This window comes from Aquarana catesbeiana, linkage group LG02, assembly GCF_042186555.1.
Source record: "Aquarana catesbeiana isolate 2022-GZ linkage group LG02, ASM4218655v1, whole genome shotgun sequence".
Taxonomy (NCBI): Eukaryota; Metazoa; Chordata; class Amphibia; order Anura; family Ranidae; genus Aquarana; species Aquarana catesbeiana.
Window position 1 is genome coordinate 729,502,512 of NC_133325.1, and position 25,245 is coordinate 729,527,756.

The 25,245-nt window shown below is 43.1% G+C and overlaps 1 protein-coding gene across 2 annotated transcripts in view; it reads left to right on the top strand.

Moving 5' to 3' along the window:
* LOC141129186 (multidrug resistance-associated protein 1-like) overlaps window positions 1–25,245 on the top strand; it is a 119,878-nt gene that overhangs the window by 19,170 nt on the left and 75,463 nt on the right. For both annotated transcript variants that reach the window (XM_073617051.1, XM_073617050.1), the window contains exons 2-8: window positions 1,139–1,200; window positions 5,605–5,740; window positions 7,261–7,388; window positions 12,306–12,483; window positions 20,246–20,500; window positions 24,072–24,137; window positions 24,819–24,956. In XM_073617051.1, the coding sequence (XP_073473152.1) occupies window positions 1,139–1,200; window positions 5,605–5,740; window positions 7,261–7,388; window positions 12,306–12,483; window positions 20,246–20,500; window positions 24,072–24,137; window positions 24,819–24,956 (963 nt within the window). The remainder of the gene's footprint in view (window positions 1–1,138; window positions 1,201–5,604; window positions 5,741–7,260; window positions 7,389–12,305; window positions 12,484–20,245; window positions 20,501–24,071; window positions 24,138–24,818; window positions 24,957–25,245) is intronic.

A 25,245-nucleotide genomic window follows, 5' to 3' on the forward strand; every position in this document is an offset into this window, starting at 1 on the left:
TCACATCGGAGCGCTCAGAGAGCATTCCAGCCTGAGAGACATTCGTGTCAACATCAGAAGAAGAGAAAAAGAGAAGAAGCCCAGAAGCCAAGAAGCCAGAAGTCCGGACCTCCGCTGGCAAAAGAGCGGCATGAAGATAGCGGAGGAGCCGGCAGAAGACCTGGAACACCGGGAGAAGAGGCCAGAGAGAGCGGAGAAGAACCAACTGGACGCCGGGAGAAGAGGAACCGGAGGGACCCACGAAGTCGGAACAAAACCCCCTCCTGGAGACCCCATACTCATTCACATAGGGTGGGGGGGTGATCTGGGGGCACTTTTATTAAAGGGGGCTCCCGGATTCTGATAAGACCCCCGCCCGCAGACCCCGACAACCAACGGCCAGGGTTGTCGGGAAGAGGCCCTTGTCCTCATCAACATGGGGACAAGGTGCTTTGTGGTGGGGGGGCCCCGCAGGGCGCCCCCTCCTCCAAAGCACCCACCCCCCATGTTGAGGGCATGCGGCCTGGTACGGTTCGGGGGGGGCGCTCGCTCATCCCCACTCCCTTTCCTGACCGGCCGGGCTGCGTGCTCGGATCAGGGTCTGGTATGGATTCAAGGGGGGACCCCGCGCCGTTTTTTCGGCGTAGGGGTGTCCTTTAAAATACCAGACTTAAGGGCCTGGTATGCTCCGCGACGGGGCTCGCAAGATGTCAATCTTGCCGATAAAAGCGGCGAGATTCACTTCCTTTTTTAGTCCCGTCGTACCCGAGTCACGTTCAAAATGAACAGACTTGTCCGTGTGTGGTCAAGTCTGTTCATTCTGAAAGTCCACCGTAACTCTGGCGAAAGTCCGTCGGAAAGACGGGCGGACCTAGCCTGCCGGAAAGTCCGGTCGTGTGTAGGCAAGTCCGTCCGTTCAGGTAGTCTGGTGGAAAGTCCGGCAGAAAGACCGTCGGACCAAGTCTGCTGGAAAGTCGGCTCGTGTGTACAAGGCATAATGGGCAGGCTTGGTTAAAGATCGGCACAAACTGCACCAACTAGTTTTATTTTAAGATCAGTGTTAGGTTTGACTTTTGTATGCAGTGTAGCAACATTAACAATTAAAAAACAAAAGAATTATCGCTTATACTGACTTGAACTTTTCTACTTTTCTGTACAGAATGAAAATCCGGAAAACAAAGTATCATTTCTCAGCAGGGTGACATATTCCTGGTACAGCAGGTATGGATATTCTTCATCACGAAAGTGATACTTTGGGCTACATTGATCAACATTTTTTGAAACAATGTGTGTTCATCATGCTCAGTCCTATAAAACTCATTCTTCTAGTACAGCAAAAAAAAAAAAAAAAAAAAAAAAAAAAAGTTACATTGTCAACCTTATTAAAGAAAAGTTCTCAGTCTTAAAAGATCACTGACAGTGGTGGAGTGCAGGTGCACAGCAAGTTTCTACAATGTGCCTATTAGGGAAACCATGCTGACAGCTGACAGTTTTCTTTTTAGGATTACTAAAATAGGAATTAAAGGAGATGTAAATATCCTTTCCTGTCATGCCATTTTTACTTTGCATATATTTTTTTCTGATTATCCTCTAAAGTTTTATAATATTTATTCATACATTTTAGTACAACCTCTATTAACCACTTCAGCCCTGGAAGGCTTTACCCATTTCCTGACCAGGCCATTTTTTTGCGATACAGCACTGCGTCGCTTTAGCTGACAATTGCGCGGTCATGCGGTGCTGTACCCAAATAAAACTGAGCTCCTTTTTTTCCCACAGCGCTTTCTTTTGGTGGTATCTGATCACCTCTGCGGTTTTTATTTTTTGCGCTATAAACAAAAAAAGACTGTCAATTTTTAGAAAAAAAAAAAAGCAATATTTTTTACTTTCTGCTATAATACATACCCCCCCAAAAATGTAAAAAAACAAATTTCTTCATCAATTTAGAGGTAAATATATAATTTTATTTCACATGAAAAAAATGGTAAACATTACAAGGTGTACACTCGCAGTTCAGAGTTATGACATAGATATGTTGACCCCGAAACTGGTTAGGGCTAGGATATGCGGTCGTATAATTAAAAACTATAAACAAGCATAGATGGAAGCAATGTATGTAGGCTTGTCAGATAAGAGGGTCGAAAGTGAATGGTAGTCATGTGTTAGTAAATTAGCAGGGAGTAAAGAAGAAGAGGTAGGGAAATAAAGGAAGAGATGAGCGTCCCCGAATGAGTCTGGGGGAAGACTAGAGAGAAGGAGAGAAAGGAGTCTTGAGCATCTCTCGTGGCCATGCAGGTACACATTTGTGGTAGGGGGCAGGAAAAAAAGGAAAAAAAGAAAAAAGGAGAACCTTCATAATTTATATTTTATAAAAGAGCTTTAAGGGCGTTGGAAGTGGAAAAATCAATCCAGACATACCACAAAGCTTTGAACTTCTCAAAGGAGTCATTATGCATTGCCAGCATCTCCTCCATCTGCATCATATCACTCACAGTGGAGACCCACAGATCTTCATCAATTTAGGCCAATTTGTATTCAGCTACTTATGTTTGATTAAAAAAAATCCCAATAAGCATATATTGATTGGTTTGCGCAAAAGTTATAGCGTCTACAAACTACAGGATAGATTTAAGGACTTTTATTTATTTTTAATTTTTTTACTGGTAGATCTGCGATGTTTAGCGGGGTTGCGACATTGCGGCGGACAAATCTGACACTAAGTGACACTTTAGGGACCAGTGACACCAATACAGTGATCAGTGCTAAAAAGCTGCACTGGTCCCTGTATAAATGACATTGGCAGGGAAGGAGTTAACACTAGGGGCGATCAAGGAGTTATATGTGTTCCCTGGGAGGTGTTTCTAACTGTGGGGGGAGTGGAGTCACTGGTGGAAAAGAGAGATGGTGATTCAGCTTAGCTCAAACGCGATCTCTCACTTTTCGTCCCTGACAGATCATCCATCTCCCCTGTTAACAAACGGTGGATTGCAGCGGCCATCACAGCCGCCGGACCTGCTGATTGGCTCCCGCTGTGTCCAGTCACAGCGGAAGTGGTGCGCGCATGCCCCCTAAACCACGTGCACCAAATCACGTACAGGTAGTTGTTAAATACTGAAAATAAATAAAGAAAAAGTGGCGTTTGACAGACTTTAAGGAGGCAATAGGTCACCTCCTATTTTAACTCTGTAAATGCCGCATCACCGCACTCCCAACTGTACATGCTATTGCAATGCGGCTCCATACACCTTTAAATGGGTCACTTTTGATGACTGTTCTGCCCGAGAAATACACCATGCTGTTTAATTTTTTACCGTGCACACATCGTGCCCGCAGCATGTGTACAGCCCTGAATGGCTTCATGCCCTTCTTTAGGTGGGTAGCCAGGGGGTCATAAAAGCAGGAGTTTGATCCACGGTTTTACCTCCCCCTGACTAACCAGCTAAACAAAGACACGCAGCAGCTCAGCAAACATTAAACTGTATGTCGTATTCTGTGAATAGAGCCACATTGCAGCAGCCCTGCAACTGTGGTGGGTTAGCATTTCCACAGCTTAAACAGGCAGTGAGGAAGCAACATATTGCCCCTTCACTGCTTGTCAAATGCCACTGAAAAGCATCCACTGAAGACCGCTTTTTTAGAGAGTGGAAAGGGATGACGCACATAAAAAGGAGTGAGTCTCTGCATTGTGGTTACATGGAAAATCATGTGCCCTCATCTGTGACATGTTGGGGATATATGGGCTCCTGCAGCTGAATAGTGTCATCTGTAGGTTGTTGATGACAGTAAGCACTAGACAAATATTTAAAGTAATATGTTGCTACAGAGAACAGATAAGAATAGAAAAATCTAAAAAAAAGTCAATTTTTTATTTTATTTATTTATTTATTTATTTTCTAAGTAAAGTAAATCAAATAAAAAATAAGCCTCCTCCTCATTTACCCCCAGGTCCCAACTAATACCTTGTATGTCCCGAATGACATCTGTTCTCTTATTGTGTGAGTGTCTACCGCTAATTCCTAATGCCATCCGACTGGCTTATCTCAATGTTATTTTAATGATTTACACAAACAGAATCTATTTTTCCTGCCTCTGTTGTTGTGTAACATTGAAGGGAACACAACTAAACTGAAACAGAGCTTTGCGTTTAGGCTTAACCAGCCCACTGCATTACAGAAAGTCTGAGGGGTTTGACTATATTTTGGAGAAAATATCTGGCACTGCATCATTTTTGTGAATGCTGCATTGGGAGAAATCCAGGAATAAAAAAAAAAAATTTTTCCTATTTCCTACACGAAAAATCCTACTGGACTTTTAAGAGAATCAGCAAAGTGTTTTTTTTTTTTTTAATATATTTTTTTTCTCTATTTAAGATGTTCAGTAATACAGATTTTTTTTTTACATTTATCTTTAATCAGTAAACATGAAATATAGCAAATAAATATTTACTATCTGCAGTCAGCAGGTGGCATGCAAGTCTCCGAGAGCAACAGTAGTGCTAGATAAAGAACTCAGTGTCTCAAGGAGGACAACATTATATCTAGTGGATTATCGCAGTGAGGTTGATTTACTAAAACTGGAGAGTGCAAAATCTGGTGCAGCTGTGCATGGTAACCAATCAGCTTCTGACTTCAGCTTGTTCAATTAAGCTTTGACCAAAAAAAACTGGAAGCTGATTGGTTTCTAGTAGATCTAGTAAATTTAGTAAAAAGTCTAAGGTAGGCCATACATGATTCATTTTCTTTCGTTCATATGAAAGAATTTAATGAAAGAATCGATTCCATCCCATGGAGCTATTGTATTCTGACAGTGTGGAGAGCTCCCTGCTGTCAGAATACACTAATCAGCACCACTGGCTATAGCTGGCGGCAACGACCGAGCGAAAATCTTCCAACAGGCTGGTCAAACGGTAGATTGACTTCTGTACAACCAGCCTGCCCATAGATGGATTGAAATTTGACCGGTCCTTGCTGAACTGACCAAATTTCGATCCATCAATGTAAGTCTTAAGAGCCTAAGGCTGGGTTCACATTGGAGAATGCAGCGGCTCACAGCAGGAGTCCGGTGTGTCTCCATTCACCGTTTCAGGTCCGACTTCAGCCCAAATTTTGGGCTGAAGTCGGACCTGAAATGGACCAAAAGACGCACAGGACTCCTGTACTATTCCCACCAGAGCCGCTGCGGAGATGTGTGAACCGGCTCCATAGAGAGCCAGTCACAATCTCCTGCTATGCGAATTGGATGCTGAGAAACGTGCATCCAATTCGCAATAGTCTGAACCCAGCCTTAAGGTATTGCTGGGCTTTGTAATAAGAAAGCCCAGCATGCTTTGCAAACACATCGGCATGCATACACTCAGTACTGATTTGTAAAATAACACATCATACAAATTCATAAAAAGAAATCTAAAACATCACCTTATAGATTTATAGACTTAAAAAAAAAATAGGAAAACTATTATAATTCCCCTTTTTAATTGTCCTAACTGGCAAACTGACCCTTTGATTCAAATATAATAGTTTAACTAGTTGATATCTATTACTGCACTATGCACGTTAATCTGTCTTCTTAAATGTGTAGGTGGCTCTCCAAGTAATAATAATATCCTAATTATTTCTATTTTAATAGGATAATAACACTTGGTTATAAGAAACCACTGGAAAGAGAAGATTTGATTGAGCTGAATGAAGCCGATTCGTCATATGTTATTTACCCTGCAATAGAAAAAAATTGGAGGAAAGAAATAGTGCCACAAGGCAAGAAGGTAAAAAAAGGAATTCTGCATATAATAATTAACATAGGCCATATAGAAGACATAATAACTGCACTGCAGCTCTGTCCTCCCAGTACAGCTAGTTACTGGTTAATAAGGAACATATTATCTGTCCTCATTCATGAGATTTGGAACTAGTTATGCAATTTGTGTATATATAGTTATAAAATAGCTCTGTCAAAATGGCCAACATATCTTACAGGAATATGGGAATCCTATATCTTTAATAGGTACAGGCTTCCCAAAGAGGGCCGACTGAAACCCACTGCAGAGGACAAATCAATCATCTGCAGGGTAGTGGTCTTGTGACCATTCTGTTTTCTGTGTTTTCCCCAATGACACAGTTCTTACACCTTGAGAAGGCACGCTCTGGTAAAGGTTCAGCATCTGACCCCCCCCCCCGTAACACCCTCCTACTTGATGCATGTGCGCTTGATATCTCAATGGATTTGGAACAGGTAAGTATAAAACTGGAGCAAGGGAAGCCACTATATAAGCATGACAGAACAAGTAAATTATTTAATGCCTCCTGCTACAGACAAATATTTCAGATTTTAACTCCACAGTCCAGAGCACCTGCTGCATTTTTTTGCACCCCAGTTCCTATGTTTTCATACATAGTTGGGCCGCTTAGGCTTGTTTTAATGTCCTATGCATGATAACATAGGAATTGGGTGCAGAAAAAAGGCAGCCCACGATGAGCCCAAATTTTGAAATATACGAGTATGGCTGTAGCAGGAGGCAGTTTGTTCATGAAGTGATAGAGAGCGGTACAATAATGAGTGTCTACAGGCAACAGTGAAGCATGATGAAAGGTCCTTGTAAGTTTGGGGCTGCATTTCTACAAATGGTGTTGGAGATTTGGTCAGGATCAATGGTGTCCTCAATGCTGAGAAATACAGGCAGATATTTATCCATCTTTTCATACCATCAGGGAGGTGTGTGATTGGCCCCAAATTAATTCTCCAGCAGGACAACAACCCTAAACTTGCAGCCAATATCATTAAGAACTATATTCAGTGTAAAAAAAAAAGAACGAGTCCTGGAAGTGATGGTTTGGTCCTCACAGAGCCCTGATCTCAACATCATCGAGTCTGTCTGGGATTACATGAAGAGACAGAAGGATGTGAGGCAGCCTACATACACAGAAGATCTGTGGTTAGTTCTCCAAGATTTTTGGAACAGCCTACCTGCTGAGTTCCTTTAAAAACACAATTACTAGTGTGCAAAATTACTGTATGTACCAAGAAGAATCGAAGAATCTCTTCTCTCCCATTATTTGTTATAGTTCTTTTTTAAATATGTAAATGATCACATCAGCATAAAATGCATGGGTAAAACATATTGTCCAAGAATGAAAACTATTGTGCATGTTTGTAAAATATGAATATTTGTTTATTAAAAATACATTTAATATTTGTATTTATTTTTTTAAGATGTTTTCTCTCACTTTATTCCAATATGCAGTTCTTAGTAACTGAATTAGTGTCTACATTGTCCTATTTTCCCAGGATTCCCGTTCCAGAAAGCCGTCATTACTGAGAGCATTATGGAGCACCTTCAGATTTTCTCTGATCTATGTGGCTCTGATGAAAGTAGTGGCAGATCTCTTGGCCTTTACCAGCCCTCAGATTTTAAAGTGAGTGAGATGGAGCTCATAAAATGAAGTTGATTTTTTTACCCCAATTATCTTAATCCAGTTATTGGCTTGTTTTAAAGTGCAGCTTAAATTACAGAAATGTTATACTTGTTATAGTAGTTGCACTGGGTATCTAAATACAACTATGCAGCCCAACAGACACACTGCTCAGTGCAGAAAAAAAAAGTATATTAAAGTATATTGAAACCCACCAGTAGTGTCATTATGGGGGTGCGGACCGCACCTGGGTGACACCTGTCGGCAGCTGAACCACTAACACCGCAGCACTGATCTTTGTCTCTCACCGGCTGTCTCGCTGTCTCACCCAGCAGAGCGGACTGAAGCTGCCTCCCCCTCCTCGGCTGTTTACAGGATGTCCCACGCTCATCTGAGGTCTGTACTGTTTATTATAATGTAGATGGACAGAAGATGGGGACAGTGACCAGGAAGGGGTTCAAGTTAAAAGAAGATGGAGGTGTGATTGTGGGGGGGGGGGGTTAAGAGGATATGTGCTGGGGGGGCACTTTGGGAGGGGAGAGGACCTATGCTAGAAATGGGGGTTGGATTTGAAATCCAACCTCCCACAAGAGCACAAGCCCTCTCCCCTCCCAAAGCGCCCCCCAGCAGGTATCTGACCTCCCCACTAGCACAAGTGGAGAAGGGGGTCTGCACTGAGGGGGGGTCTATAGTGATGCAGGGGGGTCTGTACTGGGGGAGGGGGGGTCTATACTTGGTGGAGGGGGGGTTCTGTACTGAGGTAGGGGGGACTATACTTAGTGGAGGGGGGTTCTGTACTGAGGGAGGGGGGACTAGACTCGGTGGAGGGGAGGCCTGTACTGAAGGAGGGGGGTCTATACTTAGTGGAGGGGGGTCTGTACTGAGGGAGGGGGGTCTGTACTACAGGGGGGGACTATACTTGGTGGATGGGAGGTCTGTACTGAGGGAGGGGGTCTATACTTAGAGGAGGGGGGGTCTGTACTGGTGGAGGGGGGTGTGTAATGAGGGAAGGGGGTCTGTACTGGCGGAGGGGGGTGTGTAATGAGGGAGGGGGGTCTGTGCTGAGGGAGGTGGGTCTATACTTAGTAGAGAGGGAGGTCTGCACTGAGGGAGGGGATCTATACTTAGTGGAAGGGGGGTCTGTACTGGCGGAGGGGGGTGTGTAATGAGGGAGGGGGGTCTGTACTGAAGAAGGGGGTCTGTACTGAGGGAGGTGGGTCTATACTTAGTAGAGAGGGAGGTCTGTACTGAGGGAGGAGGGGGTCTATACTTAGTGGAAAGGGGGTCTGTACTAAGGGGTGGGGGTCTATACACAGTGGAGAGGGGGGGGTGTACTGAGGGAGGGGGGTCTATAGTTGGTGGGGGGGGTGACACCATGTTTTACGGCACCGGGGGACACCAACCCTGGTGATGCCACTAAAACCCACTCAGAAAAATCTCATATAATTTTTAACATGTTATTGTCATTTTAAAGGTGATTTTCAAAGGACTCATGTACATGGATGTATACAGGCGCAATTGTCCTTTAACGTAAAATTCTGGCGTTTCCAACACCCAGAGAGCCAGCATCTGCATTTCCCTATGCATGTGATTATGATGTATTTCCTGAACGAGGAAGTTTTGCATGTGCATGAGCCCAAAGTGTTTAATTCTACAGCGTATTGTATATTTAAAAAATATCTGGTAATCCAGCTTGTTCAGGCACTTTATGTTATATGGTGACATCACTTTGTCCCTTTCTCCCAAAAGCTAACCTGCATTGTGGCATTTGTCTCCAGTGCAAACTAAGGCAGCCCATAGTCAGGTTTTTTCATTCAACCAGCAGGTTGAATGTAAAAAACTGACCCAATTCCCCCATCCACACATTCGAGGTGGATGGGGGAATCCTCTCCACTGTATCATTGTATTCTGATAGCAGGGAAACTATAGCCTGCAATGCTGATCAAGCAGATAATATCTGACGGGGTGGTTGAAAAGAAGTTGATTGGTAGATCAGTGGCCATATATGAATTAAAATTCGACCAGTCCCTGCTGAACTGGACAAATTTCGATCCATGTATGGTCAACTTGGAACTGCAGTCTGCTCACATAATTTGTAATAAAAACATCTTTGCCATTCTGAAGCTTCCCTCCAACCACTTTGCATATTATTTTATATATATACTGTGATTCTGTACTTGCCAAATATGCTGCAGAAATCTCCCTCAATTGAGTCTGGCTGCATCCATTTTAACTGTGGGCAGCTGAAGCTGCTGCCTGTACACTTCCTGGATTTACACACAGAGGCACACCTCCAGCTCTGCAGCCCTGCAGCTCTCATTGGCCCTCTTATGACTCATCCCCCCTCCCTTCCTGGCAAACTCTCACAAGAGTGAGAGAGAGAGCTGTGCATGATGTCACAAGCCTAGGCTAATGACCGGTCAAGAAACAGGAAGTGGGCTGTAGAAGGGATTTACTGGCAGAAAAATGTTTTACCATCCAAAGTTAAAACAACAAGGGCAGAAGATTTAATAAATGGAAAGATTAAAAAATGAATGAAGGTCTGCTTTTAAACACTGCATTGGGAAAAAGTCCTGGGGATATATTTAGAAAAATCAGTAAATGTGACATTCAACAAATATTCACTGCAGATTCATTTAATTGCTGCATGTGTTTTAAATTACAGGGAATGATTCACTATCTGTAAATGTTTGGTGAATGTAACATTGACTGCTTTATAAATAAGCTCCAGTATACAGGATTTATACACACAGGCATCACCCCTGTAGATATTAGCACCCCATCTTTATTCTATAAATATCTTTATTATATGATTGTTGTTGCCTCTATAGGTCTCAGGATAATTTTAGTTGGCTTTCACTGAAATGTTTTTTTTTTTTTTTCTGACATATCTCTGCTTAAGGGGATAGTGGCTAAACACAGTCCTTGAACTGGCTAATCACACAATAAGCCATACAGGTCGAAACATGAGTCAGCCTTTCTCCCCCCCCCCCCCCCCCCAGGCTGAGTTACAGCTGACCTAAAGAATTTTAATGAATAAAATGAGTCAGCATTTCCATTTCTTCCTCTCGGCCACAAGTTAGGCCGGCTATACATGAATCCAAATTCAGCTGGTTCAGCAGGGACCGTCTGCTATGCCAAAAATCTGACAGTAATCGCATGTCAAAAATCTGACACAGTGGTTTTACCCAAGTCGATCACTGGATCAACTTTGGCCCAGAGAGGAAGAAATGCTGACTCATTGTATTCATTAAAATTCTATATATGTCAACTGTAACTCAGCCTGGGGGGGAAGAAAGGCGGACTCATTTTTTGACCTGTATGGCTTATTATGTGATTAACCAATTCAAGGACTGTGTTTAGATGTTTAGCCGCTATCCCTTTAAGCAGAGATATGTCAGAAAAAAAAACATTTCAGTGAAAGCCAACTAAAATTATCCTGAGACCTATAGGGGCAACAAAAATCATATAATACAGATATTTTATAGAATAAAGACGGGATGTTGATTTCTACAGTGGTGATGCCTGTGTGTATAAATCCTTTATATTGGAGCTTATTTATAAAGTAGTCAATGTTACATTCACCAAACATTTACAGATAGTGAATTATTCCCTATAATTTAAAACACATGCAGCAATTACATTAATCTGCAGTGAATATAGTGTGTGTGTGTGTATCATTTTTTTTTAATGTAACTAGTGTAACTGAATTCATACCAATATTAAGCCTTTGCAATCCCCTACACAGCAGCCCCTTTTGTATGCACTGCCCAGGTGCCCCACTCTAACTTGTTGTGTCCTGGGAGCCCCACTCTTCCTTGCTGTGTCCTGGGAGCCCCACTCTCCCTTGTTGTGTCCCGGGAGCCCCACTCTCCCTTGCTGTGTCCCGGGAGCCCTACTCTTCCTTGCTGTGTCCCGGGAGCCCCACTCTCCCTTGCTGTGTCCCGGGAGCCCCACTCTTCCTTGCTGTGTCCTGGGAGCCCCACTCTCCCTTGTTGTGTCCCGGGAGCCCCACTCTCCCTTGCTGTGTCCCGGGAGCCCTACTCTTCCTTGCTGTGTCCCGGGAGCCCCACTCTTCCTTGCTGTGTCCCGGGAGCCCCACTCTCCCTTGCTGTGTCTCGGGAGCCCCACTCTCCCTTGCTGTGTCCCGGGAGCCCCACTCTTCCTTGCTGTGTCCCGGGAGCCCCACTCTTCCTTGCTGTGTCCCGGGAGCCTCACTCTTCCTTGCTGTGTCCCGGGAGCCCCACTCTTCCTTGCTGTGTCCCGGGAGCCCCACTCTCCCTTGCTGTGTCCCGGGAGCCCCACTCTCCCTTGCTGTGTCTCGGGAGCCCCACTCTCCCTTGCTGTGTCCCGGGAGCCCCACTCTCCCTTGCTGTGTCCCGGGAGCCCCACTCTCCCTTGCTGTGTCCCAGGAGTCCCACTCTCCCTTGCTGTGTCCCTGGAGTCCCACTCTCCCTTGCTGTGTCCCTGGAGTCCCACTCTCCCTTGCTGTGTCCTGGAAGCCCCACTCTCCCTTGCTGTGTCCCTGGAGCCCCACTCTCCCTTGCTGTGTCCTGGGAGCCCCACTCTCCCTTGCTGTGTCCCGGGAGCCCTAATCTCCCTTGCTGTGTCCCTGGAGCCCCACTCTCCCTTGCTGTGTCCCGGAAGCCCCACTCTCCCTTGCTGTGTCCCGGGAGCCCCACTCTCCCTTGCTGTGTCCTGGGAGCCCCACTCTCCCTTGCTGTGTCCTGGGAGCCCCACTTTTCTTTGCTTTGCCCAGGAGCTCCATAAGCCCCACTCTTCCTTGCTGTGTCCCAGGAGCCCCACTCTTCCTTTTATTGCCCAGAAGCCCCACTCTTCCATGCATTGCCCAGGCCCCTCCATCACCCTCTGCCTGGAGTCCACAACCAGCTAAGTATTTTATTGTCTTTTCTCTTGCAGGCAGATGATAACTTTCTGCGAGCAGCAGACGGGGGATCCCAGGACTGGCTATATGTTTGCTGTGTCTCTTCTCATAGTCACAATTCTGCAAACTATAATCCTACAACTATACCAACGTTACAACATGCTGACTGCAGTGAAATGTAAAACATCTCTTATTGGAATGATCTATAAAAAGGTAAAAATGCAAACACATGGAAATGCATATTAGATACAGAAAAGCTGAACAAAACATTTGTAAGGCATTTTTTCATTTCTCATATTCACCCTCCTGTATGAACCTTCAGACCCTTCAATGCAAGCGGTTTCTGCAGCCATAGACCAATAAATGAAATTGCTTATGATACATCCAGTAGGCTGGAGAAAATTGCTCCCCGGCAACAAGAGTGAGTTTGAACTTTCAGAAAGAGGCCTTGCACTTAAGGCCTGATTCACATGGATATGTAGCAGCACCTGTGTGCTAAAGTATAGAATCCCCAGATGCAGCCTCTGCTTCGTACAGCCACCCATACAAGTTAATGGCTCTGGGTAGCAATATTCAGATAAACGCCAATTGTTTCTGCATCGGCGTTGACCCACACATGCACGGACGGTGTTTCTGTATGTGCAGAAGCAATTGACATTTACCCCAGCATGGCTGCGTACAGTCATTCACTTTTATTGGTGGCTGTATGAGGCATGTGCAGGTAAACGTCTGGGATTTTACACTTTAGCACACAGGATCTGCTATACGTCTGTGTGCATGAGGCCTAAATCCTGAGCCTTACTGCCTACAAGTACAGGCATACCCCACTTTTAAGTACACACTGGCTGGAGTTCAGTTTTAATAAAGACAATTCAAAATGTAATAACCTATATATAACAACTAATTTCATTTCATAAATTGGTTAAACAAAACATTCCTGATCTGATATATTGTACTTTGTGCATGGCCATTTCTGGATTATTGTGTGGATTATTAGGTAAATATCTACAAGGTAGCTCATTAAAAAGGTTCAGAGGGTTCAGTGAAGTGTGACACGCCCATTTATGTTACCGAGACACTGTAAAGTCCTGACTACTGCATCTGATCATTAACATAAAAATTAATCATTAATGTTGTGTGGTATTTTTATTGCAATACAATTATATAACATACTGGGCTTGGCAAAACCAATATTGTACCTGACTGAGGGTTGTGCAAACTTGGGCTTGCCGACCGCTGATAAAAACGACAAGAGCTACTATACTGTTCGTTTTACATTTGGGCTGCAGCTAAAAGTTAGCCTGACCTTTCCCTATAAAAAAATCCCAGATAAATGTTGTGTATCAACTTAAAAGAAAGTATAGCTAATATGCTAAATTTGCCTTTTCTCGTTTTTATTATTATTATACAGGATTTATATAGTGCCAACAGCTTATGCAGTGATTTACAATATAAAAAGGGAGACAATACAGTTATAATACAATAAAATACTAGAGCATTAAGAGGGCCCTGCTCAGAAGAGCTTACAATCTAATAGGGTGGGGCAGGTGGTACAAAAGGTTGTAAATGTGGGGAATGAGCGGATGGAAGTGGTAAAAGATTTGTTGGAAACGTGATAGGCTTTCCTGAAGAGATGAGTTTTCAGGGATTGCCTGAAAGTAGCAAGAGTAGGGGATAGCCGAACAGGTGGAGGTAGCGAGTTCCAGAGGATGTGAGGGGCTCTGGAGAAATCCTGGAGACGAGCATGGGAGGAGGAGATGAGAGAGCTTGAGAGTGGGAGGTCCTGAGAAGAGCGGAGAGGACGATTTGGGTGATATTTGGAGACAAGATTAGTGATGTAGCTCAGGGCAGAGTTGTGAATGGCTTTGTATGTTGTGGTTAGTATTTTGAATTTTATTCGCTGGGTGATTGGGAGCCAGTGTAGGGATTGGAGGAGAGGGTTGGCAGACACTGAGCAGTTGGTAAGGTGGATAAGTCTGGCAGCAGCATTCATGATAGACCGAAGAGGGGATAGCCTATGGAGAGGTGGGTCAATGAGAAGGGAGTTGCAATAGTCAAGGCGAGAGATAACAAGGGAGTGAATGAGGAGCTTGGTGGTTTCATTTGTTAAAAAGGGGCGAATTTTAGAGATGTTACGGAGGTGAATTCTACAAACTTTTGACAATGATTGGACTTGAGGCTGAAATGACAAGTCAGAGTCTAGGATTACACCTAGTACCCTGGCGTGAGGGGAGGGGCTGATAGTTGCATTGTTGATTTTGATGGAAAAGTCATGGAAGGGGGCACGGGCGGGGGGGATATTAATAGCTCAGTTTTAGAGAGATTTATTTTAAGGAAGTGGTGTGACATCCATGCTGATATGTCTGTTAGTAAGTTAGTGATGCGAGAGGAGACTGAGGGAGTGAGGTGAGGAGTAGACAGATTTGGGTGTCATCGCCGTGTAATTGTTAATTGTATGTCTGTTTGTTCCTGATTCATCTGCTCACTTTAAATTTAAAGTGGTACTAAAGGCAAAAAAAAAGGAAAAATTATATATACAGTATCTCACAAAAGTGAGTACACCCCTCACATTTTTGTAAATATTTTATTATATCTTTTCATGTGACAACACTGAAGAAATGACACTTTGCTACAATGTAAAGTAGTGAGTGTACAGCTTGTATAACAGTGTAAATTTGCTGTCTCCTCAAAATAACCCAACACACAGCCATTAATGTCTAAACCGCTGGCAACAAAAGTGAGTACACCCCTAAGTGAAAATGTCCAAAGTGTCAATATTTTGTGTGACCATCATTATTTTCCAGCAATTCCTTAATCTTCTTAGAGGGCATGGAGTTCACTTCCACTCCTCCATGACGACATCATGGAGCTGGTAGATGTTAGAGACCTTGCGCTCCTCCACCTTCCATTTGAGGATGCCCCACAGATGCTCAATAGGGTTTAGGTCTGGAGTCATGCTTGGCTAGGCCATCATCTTTACCCTCTGCTTTTTTAGCAAGGCAGAGGAGGTGTGTTTGGGGTCATTATGTTGGAATGCTGCCCTGTGGCCCAATCTCCGAAGAGAGGGGATCATGTTCTGCTTCAATAAGTCACAGTACATGTTGGCATTCATGGTTCCCTCAATGAACTTTAGCTCCCCAGTGCCGGCAGCACTTATGCAGCCCCAGACCATGACACTCCCACCACCATGCTTGACTGTAGGCAAGACACTTGTCTTTGTACTCCTCACCTGGTTTCCACCACACATGCTTGACACCATCTAAACCAAATAAATTTATCTTGGTCTCATCAGACCACAGGACATGGTTCCAGTAATCCATGTCCTTAGTCTGCTTGCCTTCAGCAAAAAGTTTGCAGGCTTTCTTGTGCATCATCTTTAGAAGAGGGTTCCTTCTGGGATGACAGCCATGCAGACCAATTTGATGTATTGTGCGGCGTATGGTCTGAGCACTGACAGGCTGACCCCCCCCCCCCCTTCAACCTCTGCAGCAATGCTGGCAGCACTCATACGTCTCTTTCCTAAAGACAATCTCTGGATATGATGCTGAGCATGTGCACTCAACTTCTTTGGTCGACCATGGTGAGGCCTGTTCTGAATGGAACCAGTCCTGTTAAACTGCTGTATGGTCTTGGCCACCGTGCTGCGGCTCAGTTTCAGGGTCTTGGCAATCTTCTTATAGGCCATCTTTATGTAGAGCAACAATTCTTTTTTTCAGATCCTCAGAGTTCTTTGCAATGAGGTGCCATGTTGAACTTCCAGTGACCAGTATGAGTGAGAGCGGTCACCCCAAATTTAACACACCTGCTCCCCATTCACACCTGAGACCTTGTAACACTAATGAGTCACATGACACCGGGGAGGGAAAATGGCTAATTGGGCCCAATTTGGACATTTTCACTTAGGGGTGTACTCACTTTTGTTGCCAGCGGTTTAGACATTAATGGCTGTGTGTTGAGTTATTTTGAGGGGACAGCAAATTTACACTGTTATACAAGCTGTACACTCACTACTTTACATTGTAGCAAAGTGTCATTTCTTCAGTGTTGTCACATGAAAAGATATAATAAAATATTTACAAAAATGTGAGGGGTGTACTCACTTTTGTAAGATACTGTATAATACAGGTCGGTAGCAATAAAGCATAACTCCAAGTTTTAGTGAAGTTTTAAATAGTTTATTTTATCCAAGCTGGTCCAACCAAAATATTTACTTGACTAAAATCTTGAATTGGGCTATACGAGGAAGTCTTTGTTCTTTTGAGCCCCCTCGTAACGTAGTATTTTTCACCTTTTTATCCGGCTGTTATTTTTCACTTTCTGTCCAGCAAAAGTGGCAGGGGTTTGAGACAAACCATTTACCACTGACAGGGTGCTTAACATGATCAGCTTTTATCCATTTAGTTAAAGTGATTGTAAAGGTTTGTTCTTCTTGGGTCCCCTGGTGGTGGTCCTGGCCCCTCCTTTTCATCGGGTGCCCCCACAGAGAGCCGCTTTCCCTGGGGGCACCTGTGCGGGCATGCTCACAAGTCCTGCTGCTGCATTCATTGACACAGACAGCAGGACTCGGTCCCGCCCCTCACTCTTGTGTCACTGGATTTGATTGACAGTAGTGGGAGCCAATGGCTCCTGCTGCTATCAATCTATCCAATCAGGACAGAGACAGCAGCTGGAGTTTCTGGGCTCATGCTCGCCACTGGAACGATCAGGCTCAGGTTAGAAAAAGGGGGGCTCTGGGGGGAAGCTGCAGCACAGAAGGCTTTTCACCTTAATGCATAGAATGCATTAAGGTGAAAAACCGTGAGGGTTTACAACTCCTTTTCCTAAAAAGCTGTTTCTGTTACTTCTTAAAAAGTGTAAGGCCTTAAAGGGAGAGGAATTTTAGTTCCATGTCCCTGTCCCATGTTGGTCCCGTACCCTCTCTCTGGCACCACTATCTTTAAAAATGTGCCTTTGGCTTCAGGAACCTCTCTAGACAGTGCTGCTGTCCAAGAGTGTCCCCATTCAAATTGCCCAGATTTGTAATTGGTTCACTGTAGGGGAACAGTGTGCTCCCAAATGTCAATGAAAGTGGTACTGCAGGTTAACCCTTTGCCGACCAGCGACGTACCAGTACTTCAATGGACTTTGAGTAGTATTGCTTTTGCAGCCGGCAGTCAGCTTTCTTGTAAAAGAAATCCTAGCAGCTATATAGCTGCTGAATTCCTTTTACAACCCCCCCCCCCCCCCCGCCACCTTCCACGGCTCTCCTGGGCTCTCCTGTCCCATCAGGAGACCCGAGTGTGGAGCTGGTGGCCGACCAAAGATCCGGCTGACCATAGAGCTGATTAGGGACAGGAATGGCCCCGATCATATTTATGGCCTGAGAAACCAGTAGCGATGAGTAGCTCATCACTTCCAGTTTTGCTGGTTATGGTCCAAAGCTTTTTAAGGGTAGAGAAGAGACCTGGGGTCTAATAGACCCCAGATCTCTCAGTAAAGAGTACTTGTTGCTGCCTATTGCTATCACAGGGGATATTTATATTTCCTGAGATAATAAAAGTGATAAAAAAAATAAAAAATTAAAGGGACAGTATAAAATTAAATATAAAGATAAATAATACAAATTTTAAAGCGCCCCTGTGCTCGTGTGCAAAGGCAAACGCATATGTGGGTCTCACACGCATATGTAAACAGTAATTGCACCACATTTGTGAAGTATCACCGTGAACATCAGATGTAGAGCAATAATTCTAGCACCAGACCTCCTGTATAAATCTAAAGTGGTACCTGTAAAGGGTTTTAAAACATTGCCTATGGAAAATAAAATGTACGTAGTCTGTCAGCATATGCACAGGCGTGAGCAATTTTAAAGTATGACACGTTTGGTATCTATTTAATTGGCATAACATCATCTTTTTTTACAGTATTTTACCAAACAATTGGGTATTTTATTGGGTTTTTGTGCGTTAAAATCAATTCTTTGTAAAAAAAAATTGCATTTGAAAAACTGCTGCGCAAATACCATGCGATGCAACACCCATCCTTTTTATTCTCTAGGGCCTCTGCTTTAAAAAAAATGTATAATGTTTGGGGGTTCTAGCAAAAAATACTGATTCTCACATGAAGAATCAGTATTTTTTGCTAGAACCCCCAAGAGTTCTACTTTGTTCGATTTTCCTTCCACATGACAGTGGAATAAATAATATGTAAATCTATAATATTAGGATATATTTGCACTATACATCAGCAGTTCTGGATGTCCATCTGGCCACAGGAACAAAAAGTAATGATTTACGTGGTTCTACCATTGTCCTAAAAGGAGGAATAATCCTCTTATTTTTGGGATATGTGATGGAATGAGACATATGAATACTTCTGCTTTAAGAAGGCTTTATTATCCTATACACTGATAAGAGTGAGGGCTTTCTGATTGCTTTAATCTTTTCTCACCATAGGATTTATGCACCCGGGCATATTAAAATATGCCTATCTACACTGCATCATTCTACCAGGAGATGGCAGAAAAACCAAGCAGAAAAATGTACATATTTGTGCGCGTTTAATAGTATATGGCGTTAAGAAGCTTATGAGCGTAAATTCTTTCTACTGTCCAGAATATTCATTTATTCTAGGCATTGTAATAAATACATTAATAAATTAAATGCATATGCAAGTGTTTATGCACATATATGCTCGTAAATCATGCTCATAAGCTCTTCTCCAAATACATCTTTGGTGCATTTTTTAATGTCTCTAAATGCCAAATGTGTATGGTCATATAAGCTAACACTGAACTGCATTTAAAGGCTTAATTTAAAAAAAAATGTTGAACGCCTGTAAAAGCTGTGTTTTTTATGCCTGTGTGCATGAGGTTTTACCTGTAACAATATTTTAACACCAGTTCTATTGAATTTAGCATGGAAATTCCAGCAAGCTTTTCTTATCAATGACTAGGAAATACCATGGGGGATGAGTCTGGGTGCTGTATAGCACCATCTAGTGGTAAAAAAATAAAAAATAAATACATTCACCTATAGTCCAACATCTTTAATTTAATGCAAACAAAGGTGTTGGTGCTTTTAACCTATAACCTAAAATAAAATGTATTAATTTGAATCCGATCCAATCCTTCAAGAAATGTCCATACATCAATATAGAGTCCCACATCTAAATGTGATAAACCAACACCAAATAATAAAAAAAAATGTTTTGTGCTGAACTTAAATTTGAAATTTTTTTTGAAAATCTCCTTCACCTTCTCCTTTGAATCTCCTTCACCTCATGCAATCACAGCATGATGTCAAAATTGCGCTCTCTCTCTCTCTCTCTCTCTCTCTCTCTCTCTCTCTCTATATATATATACATACATAAAAATATAACTGAAAACAAAACTTTTTTTTAACGTTGGATAGAGTGGAGAGGAATTACAACCCCTGTTTATTGTTATCACCGAAAGTGGAAGTGAAAGAAAATCCCAAGTTTTGGGTTGTCCCCAGATCAGGAATAGAGGAGAAATCTTCCAATGGGGACACTGGTTCTGGTGACCCTGGTGGCACATCAGGATTCTTTTACTTTGAAGAGCTTTCCTCTCATTTCCTGTTTTGGCTATGGGACAGGAAGTGAAGGGAAATCTCCCTAATGGAGCAAAGAGGGCAAAATAAACTGACTGGGGTTATAACCCTCCCTTACTCTATTTAAAAAGGGGACAAAAAGTTTTGCTTTTAGTTCTACTTTAATAAAGGAACATAAAAGAACTGGAAATGTTTTAAAAATGTGAGTGATATTAAAAAGATTGCATTAATACAGCAAATATTTGCTCATGGAAAATAGCCTATGCTTTATTTCCAATTAGTTGTTTTTAGAAAATTGCATTAATTTAATGTAATACAGTCAGTAGAGGTGTGTTCCATTTCAGACATTTTATATACCTTTTTTTTTGTCAAATTTTAAACTCTTTCGAGATGTTTTAAGATATATTTTGTAACTTTCTTTCCAGTCATTAAACTTGGCCAGCTCTACTCGGAGGAAATTTACAACGGGGGAATTGGTCAATTTGATGTCTTCAGATGCCCAGCAGCTCATGGACCTGACAGTGAACATTAATCTGCTGTGGTCGGCCCCATTCCAGATCCTCATGGCCATCATCTTCCTGTGGCAGGAGCTCGGGCCGTCAGTGCTGGCTGGTGTGGCTGTGCTGATCCTGGTCATACCTTTGAATGCTTACATTGCCGGTAAAGTGAAACAGCTGAAGGTACTGTAAAAATATATTTATTTGGAGGGTTATTGGTTTTAAAATGTGTCCACACAACACGCAAGTTTTAAAGCTGAAAAAAAAGTTAACTTGCAGTTGAGCACACTTGCTGAGCTCTGCAGAGTGTAGCTTTAAGTTCAGCTCCCACTCTCTATTTTCTGAAAGCTCAGACAAGCTGTATACATTCTGAACTTTATCTGCAGCCATCTCTACTCTACAGCCCTTTAAACAGGTACAGTGAAGAAAAAAGTATTTGATCCCCTGCAGATTTTGTATGTTTGCCCACTGACAAAGAAATGATCAGTCTATAAATGTAATGGTAGGTTTATTTTAACAGTGAGAGACAGAATAACAACAAAAAAATCTAGAAAAATGCATTTAAAAAAAATAAATTGATTTGCATTTTAATGAGTGAAATAAATATTTGACCCCTTCGCAAAACATGACTTAGTTCTTGGTGGCAAAACACTTGTTGGCACACAGAGGTCAGACGTTTCTTGTAGTTGGCCACCAGGTTTGCACACATCTCAGGAGGGATTTTGTCCCACTCCTCTTTGCAGATCAAGTGATTAAGGTTTTGAAGCTAACATTTAGTGACTCGAACCTTCAGCTTCCTCCACATATTTTCTATGGGATTAAGGTCTGGAGACTGGCTAGGCCACTCCAGGACCTTAATATGCTTCTTTTTGAGCCACTCCTTTGTTGCCTCGGCCGTGTGTTTTGGGTCATTGTCATGCTGGAATATCATCCACGACCCATTTTCAATGCCCTGACTGAGGGAAGGAAATTCTCACCAAAGATTTGACGATACATGCCCCCGTCCAGCATCCCTTTGATGCAGTAAAGTTCTCCTGTCTCCTTAGCAGAAAAACAAACCAAAGCATAATGTTTCCACCTACATGTTTGACGGTGGGGATGGTGTTCTTGGGGTCATAGGCAGCATTCCGCCTCCTCCAAACACGGCAAGTTGAGTTGATGCCAATGACCTTGATTTTGGTCTCATCTGACCAGAACACTTTCACCCAGTTCTCCTCTGAATTATTCAGATGTTCATTAGCAAACTTCAGACGGGCCTGTACATGTGCTTTCTTGAGCAGGGGGACCTTGCGGGCGCTGCAGGATCTCAGTCCTTTACGGGATAGTGTGTTACAAATTGTTTTCTTAGTGACTATGGTCCCAGCTGCCTTGAAATCATTGACAAGATTCTCCCATGTAGTTCTGGGCTGATTCCTCACCATGCTCATGATCATTGAAACTCCACAAGGTGAGATCTTGCATGGAGCCCGAGACCGAGGGAGATTGACATTTTTTTTGTGTTTCTTCCATTTGCAAATAATCGCACCAACTGTTGTCACCCCATTCCTGCCTTGTGTAGGTCTACAATCTTGTCCCTGACATCCTTGGACAGCTCTTGGTTTTGGCCATGGTGGAGAGATTGGAATCTGATTGATTACTTCTGTGGACAGGTGTCTTTTATACAGGTAACAAGCTGAGATTAGGAGCATTCCCTTTAGGAGTGCTCCTAATCTCAGCTCGTTACCTGTGTAGATGACATCTGGGAACCAGAAATCTTGCTGATAGATAAGGGATCAAATACTTATTTCACTCATTAAAATGCAAATCAATTTTATAACTTTTTTGAAATGCATCTTTCTGAATATTTTTGTTGTTATTCTGTCCCTCACTGTTAAAATAAACCTACCATTAAAAAAATAGACTGATCATTTCTTTGTCAGTGGGCAAATGTACAAAATCAGCAGAGGATCAAATACTTTTCCCCTCACTGTACAACTTATGTAGGAGGATTTGTTTCATCTCTGTGTATCACAGTGAGGCCAGTCACTTTAAGGAGTATATGTATGGGTTTAAAACCACTTATATGCATTATCTGCATTATGGTAAAATATGCCTCACTAGTTGTATCACCCACTCACCTCCCCTTTATACTTACCTTACCGCCTCCTGCTGCTGTCAATAAGATCCTGTGAGGAGGGAACAGGAGGGTGGGGCCAAGACGCAATGTGTGTGTCAGTGGAAGCGACTTCCTATGGTGTCTCGCTGGGAGTAGGAGGAGCCTAGAATACCATTACACAGAATAGGTTATACTTACCTGCTCTGTGCAATGGTATTATTTACATTTTTTTTTTAAAGCCTTTACAACCTCTTTCATTTATTGAAGCTTACCGGTCCTTAGATGTGGTGGCTACATCCATTTTTCTTTTTTCAGGCTTTTTTAATTTCACCTGATGATCCTGCCAGTAACACATTTCCTGTCCTAGGGTGACAACACAACTCTTTAGTTTTTTGCTTCAAGCCCATGGTGGGGTGCGCAAAAACAAAACCCCAAAAATGAACCAAAAAGTGTATGTAAATACACACAAAAAAGTGCACGTAGGTTGTGTCATATAGTCCCTTCCTGAAGAGGAAGAACCCTTCCCTGATCTCCAGGGCAGAAAACTCCTGACAGGAGCAAGGCACACTTAGGTCCACCTAGCCAAAATGCCCGGCAGACCCCACTCCTCATTGTCAGCTGAAACCAACCAACGAATAGAAGGTGAGGGGCTCTCCCAAAGAGACCTCCCCCCCTCCCTCCAAGGCAGGGAAGGAAGAAACCTAAGGGCTACACATCCTCCCCTTAGAAGTTAGGACTGTAGGCTAGGCCTGAAGACTCACACCCTACAAAGTGAAAAAAGTACGATGGGGTATACACACGGTCAGATTATCCGACCAAAAGCTGCCATCGGACTTTTTCTGTTGGAAATTCCGACCGTGTGTACGCGGCATTACAGTATATAGCGTAGGTGACATAAACGTGCAGAGAAAAATAAAAAGAGAGTGCAGATGCAGTGGCATGATGACAACACTCACTTGCTGTACTGCATTTATGAAGGAGAAGCGTTGTCACCCAGGACAGGAAGTGTGTTAGGTCTACCAGACTCCTCGCCTTTCTCTTCATAATATGGAGAATCAACATTCAGTATTTGTTGTACCCATCCAACAGATCCTGTACAACACTTTCTAATGGTATTAACTATTGGAGCAAAAGGGAGCAAAGAGTTCATCATTGGGTTAAAGCAGAGTTCCACCCATTTAAAAGTCAGCAGCTACAAAAAGTGTAGCTGTTGACTTTTAATAAACAGACACTCACCTGTCCCATGGTCCATCGATGCGGGCGCACGAAGTCCTGCTCCTCTCCGCGGTGCCAGCATTGTAACTGTGGGCGCCCAGCTGTGGCTTCACATCCGGGTGTGCACTGCACATGCGCGAGCCGCGCTGTGAATGGCCTGGCAATCTTCTGGGACTGGTGACGTGTCCCAGAGGATTGCATGGAGGGAGGGGCCACGGCGCCAGGGGTGGAAGTGGGAGCTGGGTGCCTGTCAAAACTGGGTACCCCCCCCCCCCCCCAAAAAAAATGACATGCCAAATGTGGCATGTGAGGAGGTCACCAGTACTTAAAGCGGAAGTTCCATTTTTGGGTGGAGCTCAGCTTTACCACACTCTTTAGTGTCTTTTCAAATGCTACTAGTTCCAGATTACATCTACAGGTATAATATCTTTTCTCTCCTTACAGAAAAGCCATTTGAAGAGTAAAGATCTGCGCATCAAGTTACTGAATGAAATCCTGCATGGAATAAAGGTAAGTGTAAAATTTAGGAAAATAGGCATCACAGGCCAATGTTTTGGGACTTTGCGGGATTTTTTGATCACTTGAGGCAGTCTTGAAAGGGATCCTGTGAAATTTCCCTATTTCAACTATATTTTATTTTTTAAAAAAAGTTGCATTTTTTCTTTCAAAGAATAAAAAAAGGGCCCAGGCATACTTGCGCAATAAAACGCTGCTTTTTCCAGGCGTTTAAGATTTTTTTGTTGGCCTCTGTGCCCATGCACACTATAGGTGTTTACAGCAGCTTAGAGACAGAAAAAACCCCCATCAAAGTCACGTTCAGGAGAGAAGCTTTTGAGCATAAACATTGCTCAAAAGTGGCCAAAGGTGCTTCAACGCTGGGTGCGTTTTTGTGCACTTACACATTAATACATTCTAATGACCACAATAAATTAACATTCTGGCCAAAAGAATGCTTTAATGCCAGATGCATGAATGCACATTAAAGCGCATAAACGTGCATTAACGCGCATGCAAAAACCACATTTTTTTTTTTGCTGCTAAACTCCTGTAGGAGAAAAGACGTTCCAGAGAAAACAGTGTGCATGTGGTCAAACAGTAACAGAGGAGAGGTTAAGATCCCCACCATAGATTCTTGTACCGCCTTCTGTTATGTATTATGGTATTCATATGAATTCTGTACAATGTTTTCAGATTCTGAAGCTGTATGCCTGGGAGCCATCTTATCAGAGGAAAGTCGGTGACATTAGGGAGAAGGAAATGGATGTGCTAAAATCTTCTGGATATCTGACCACATTTTCTATGCTGACACTCACCTGCATTCCTTTCCTGGTAAGCCATACTGCTGTGTTGTCACTGTATTGTAGCTGTGAGGATGTCTATTTGAATAGGACTGATAAAAAAAGAGACTTGTGGGTTTATTTATTGTGGCATGGCTGAAAGCCCTGCTGTGTAGTATTTAACCGCTTCAGCCCCGGATAAATTTACCCCCTTCCTGACCAGAGCACTTTTTGCGATTCGGCACTGCGTGGCTTTAACTGACAATTGCGCAGTCGTGCGACGTGGCTCCCAAACAAAATTGACGTCCTTTTTTTCCCACAAATAGAGCTTTCTTTTGGTG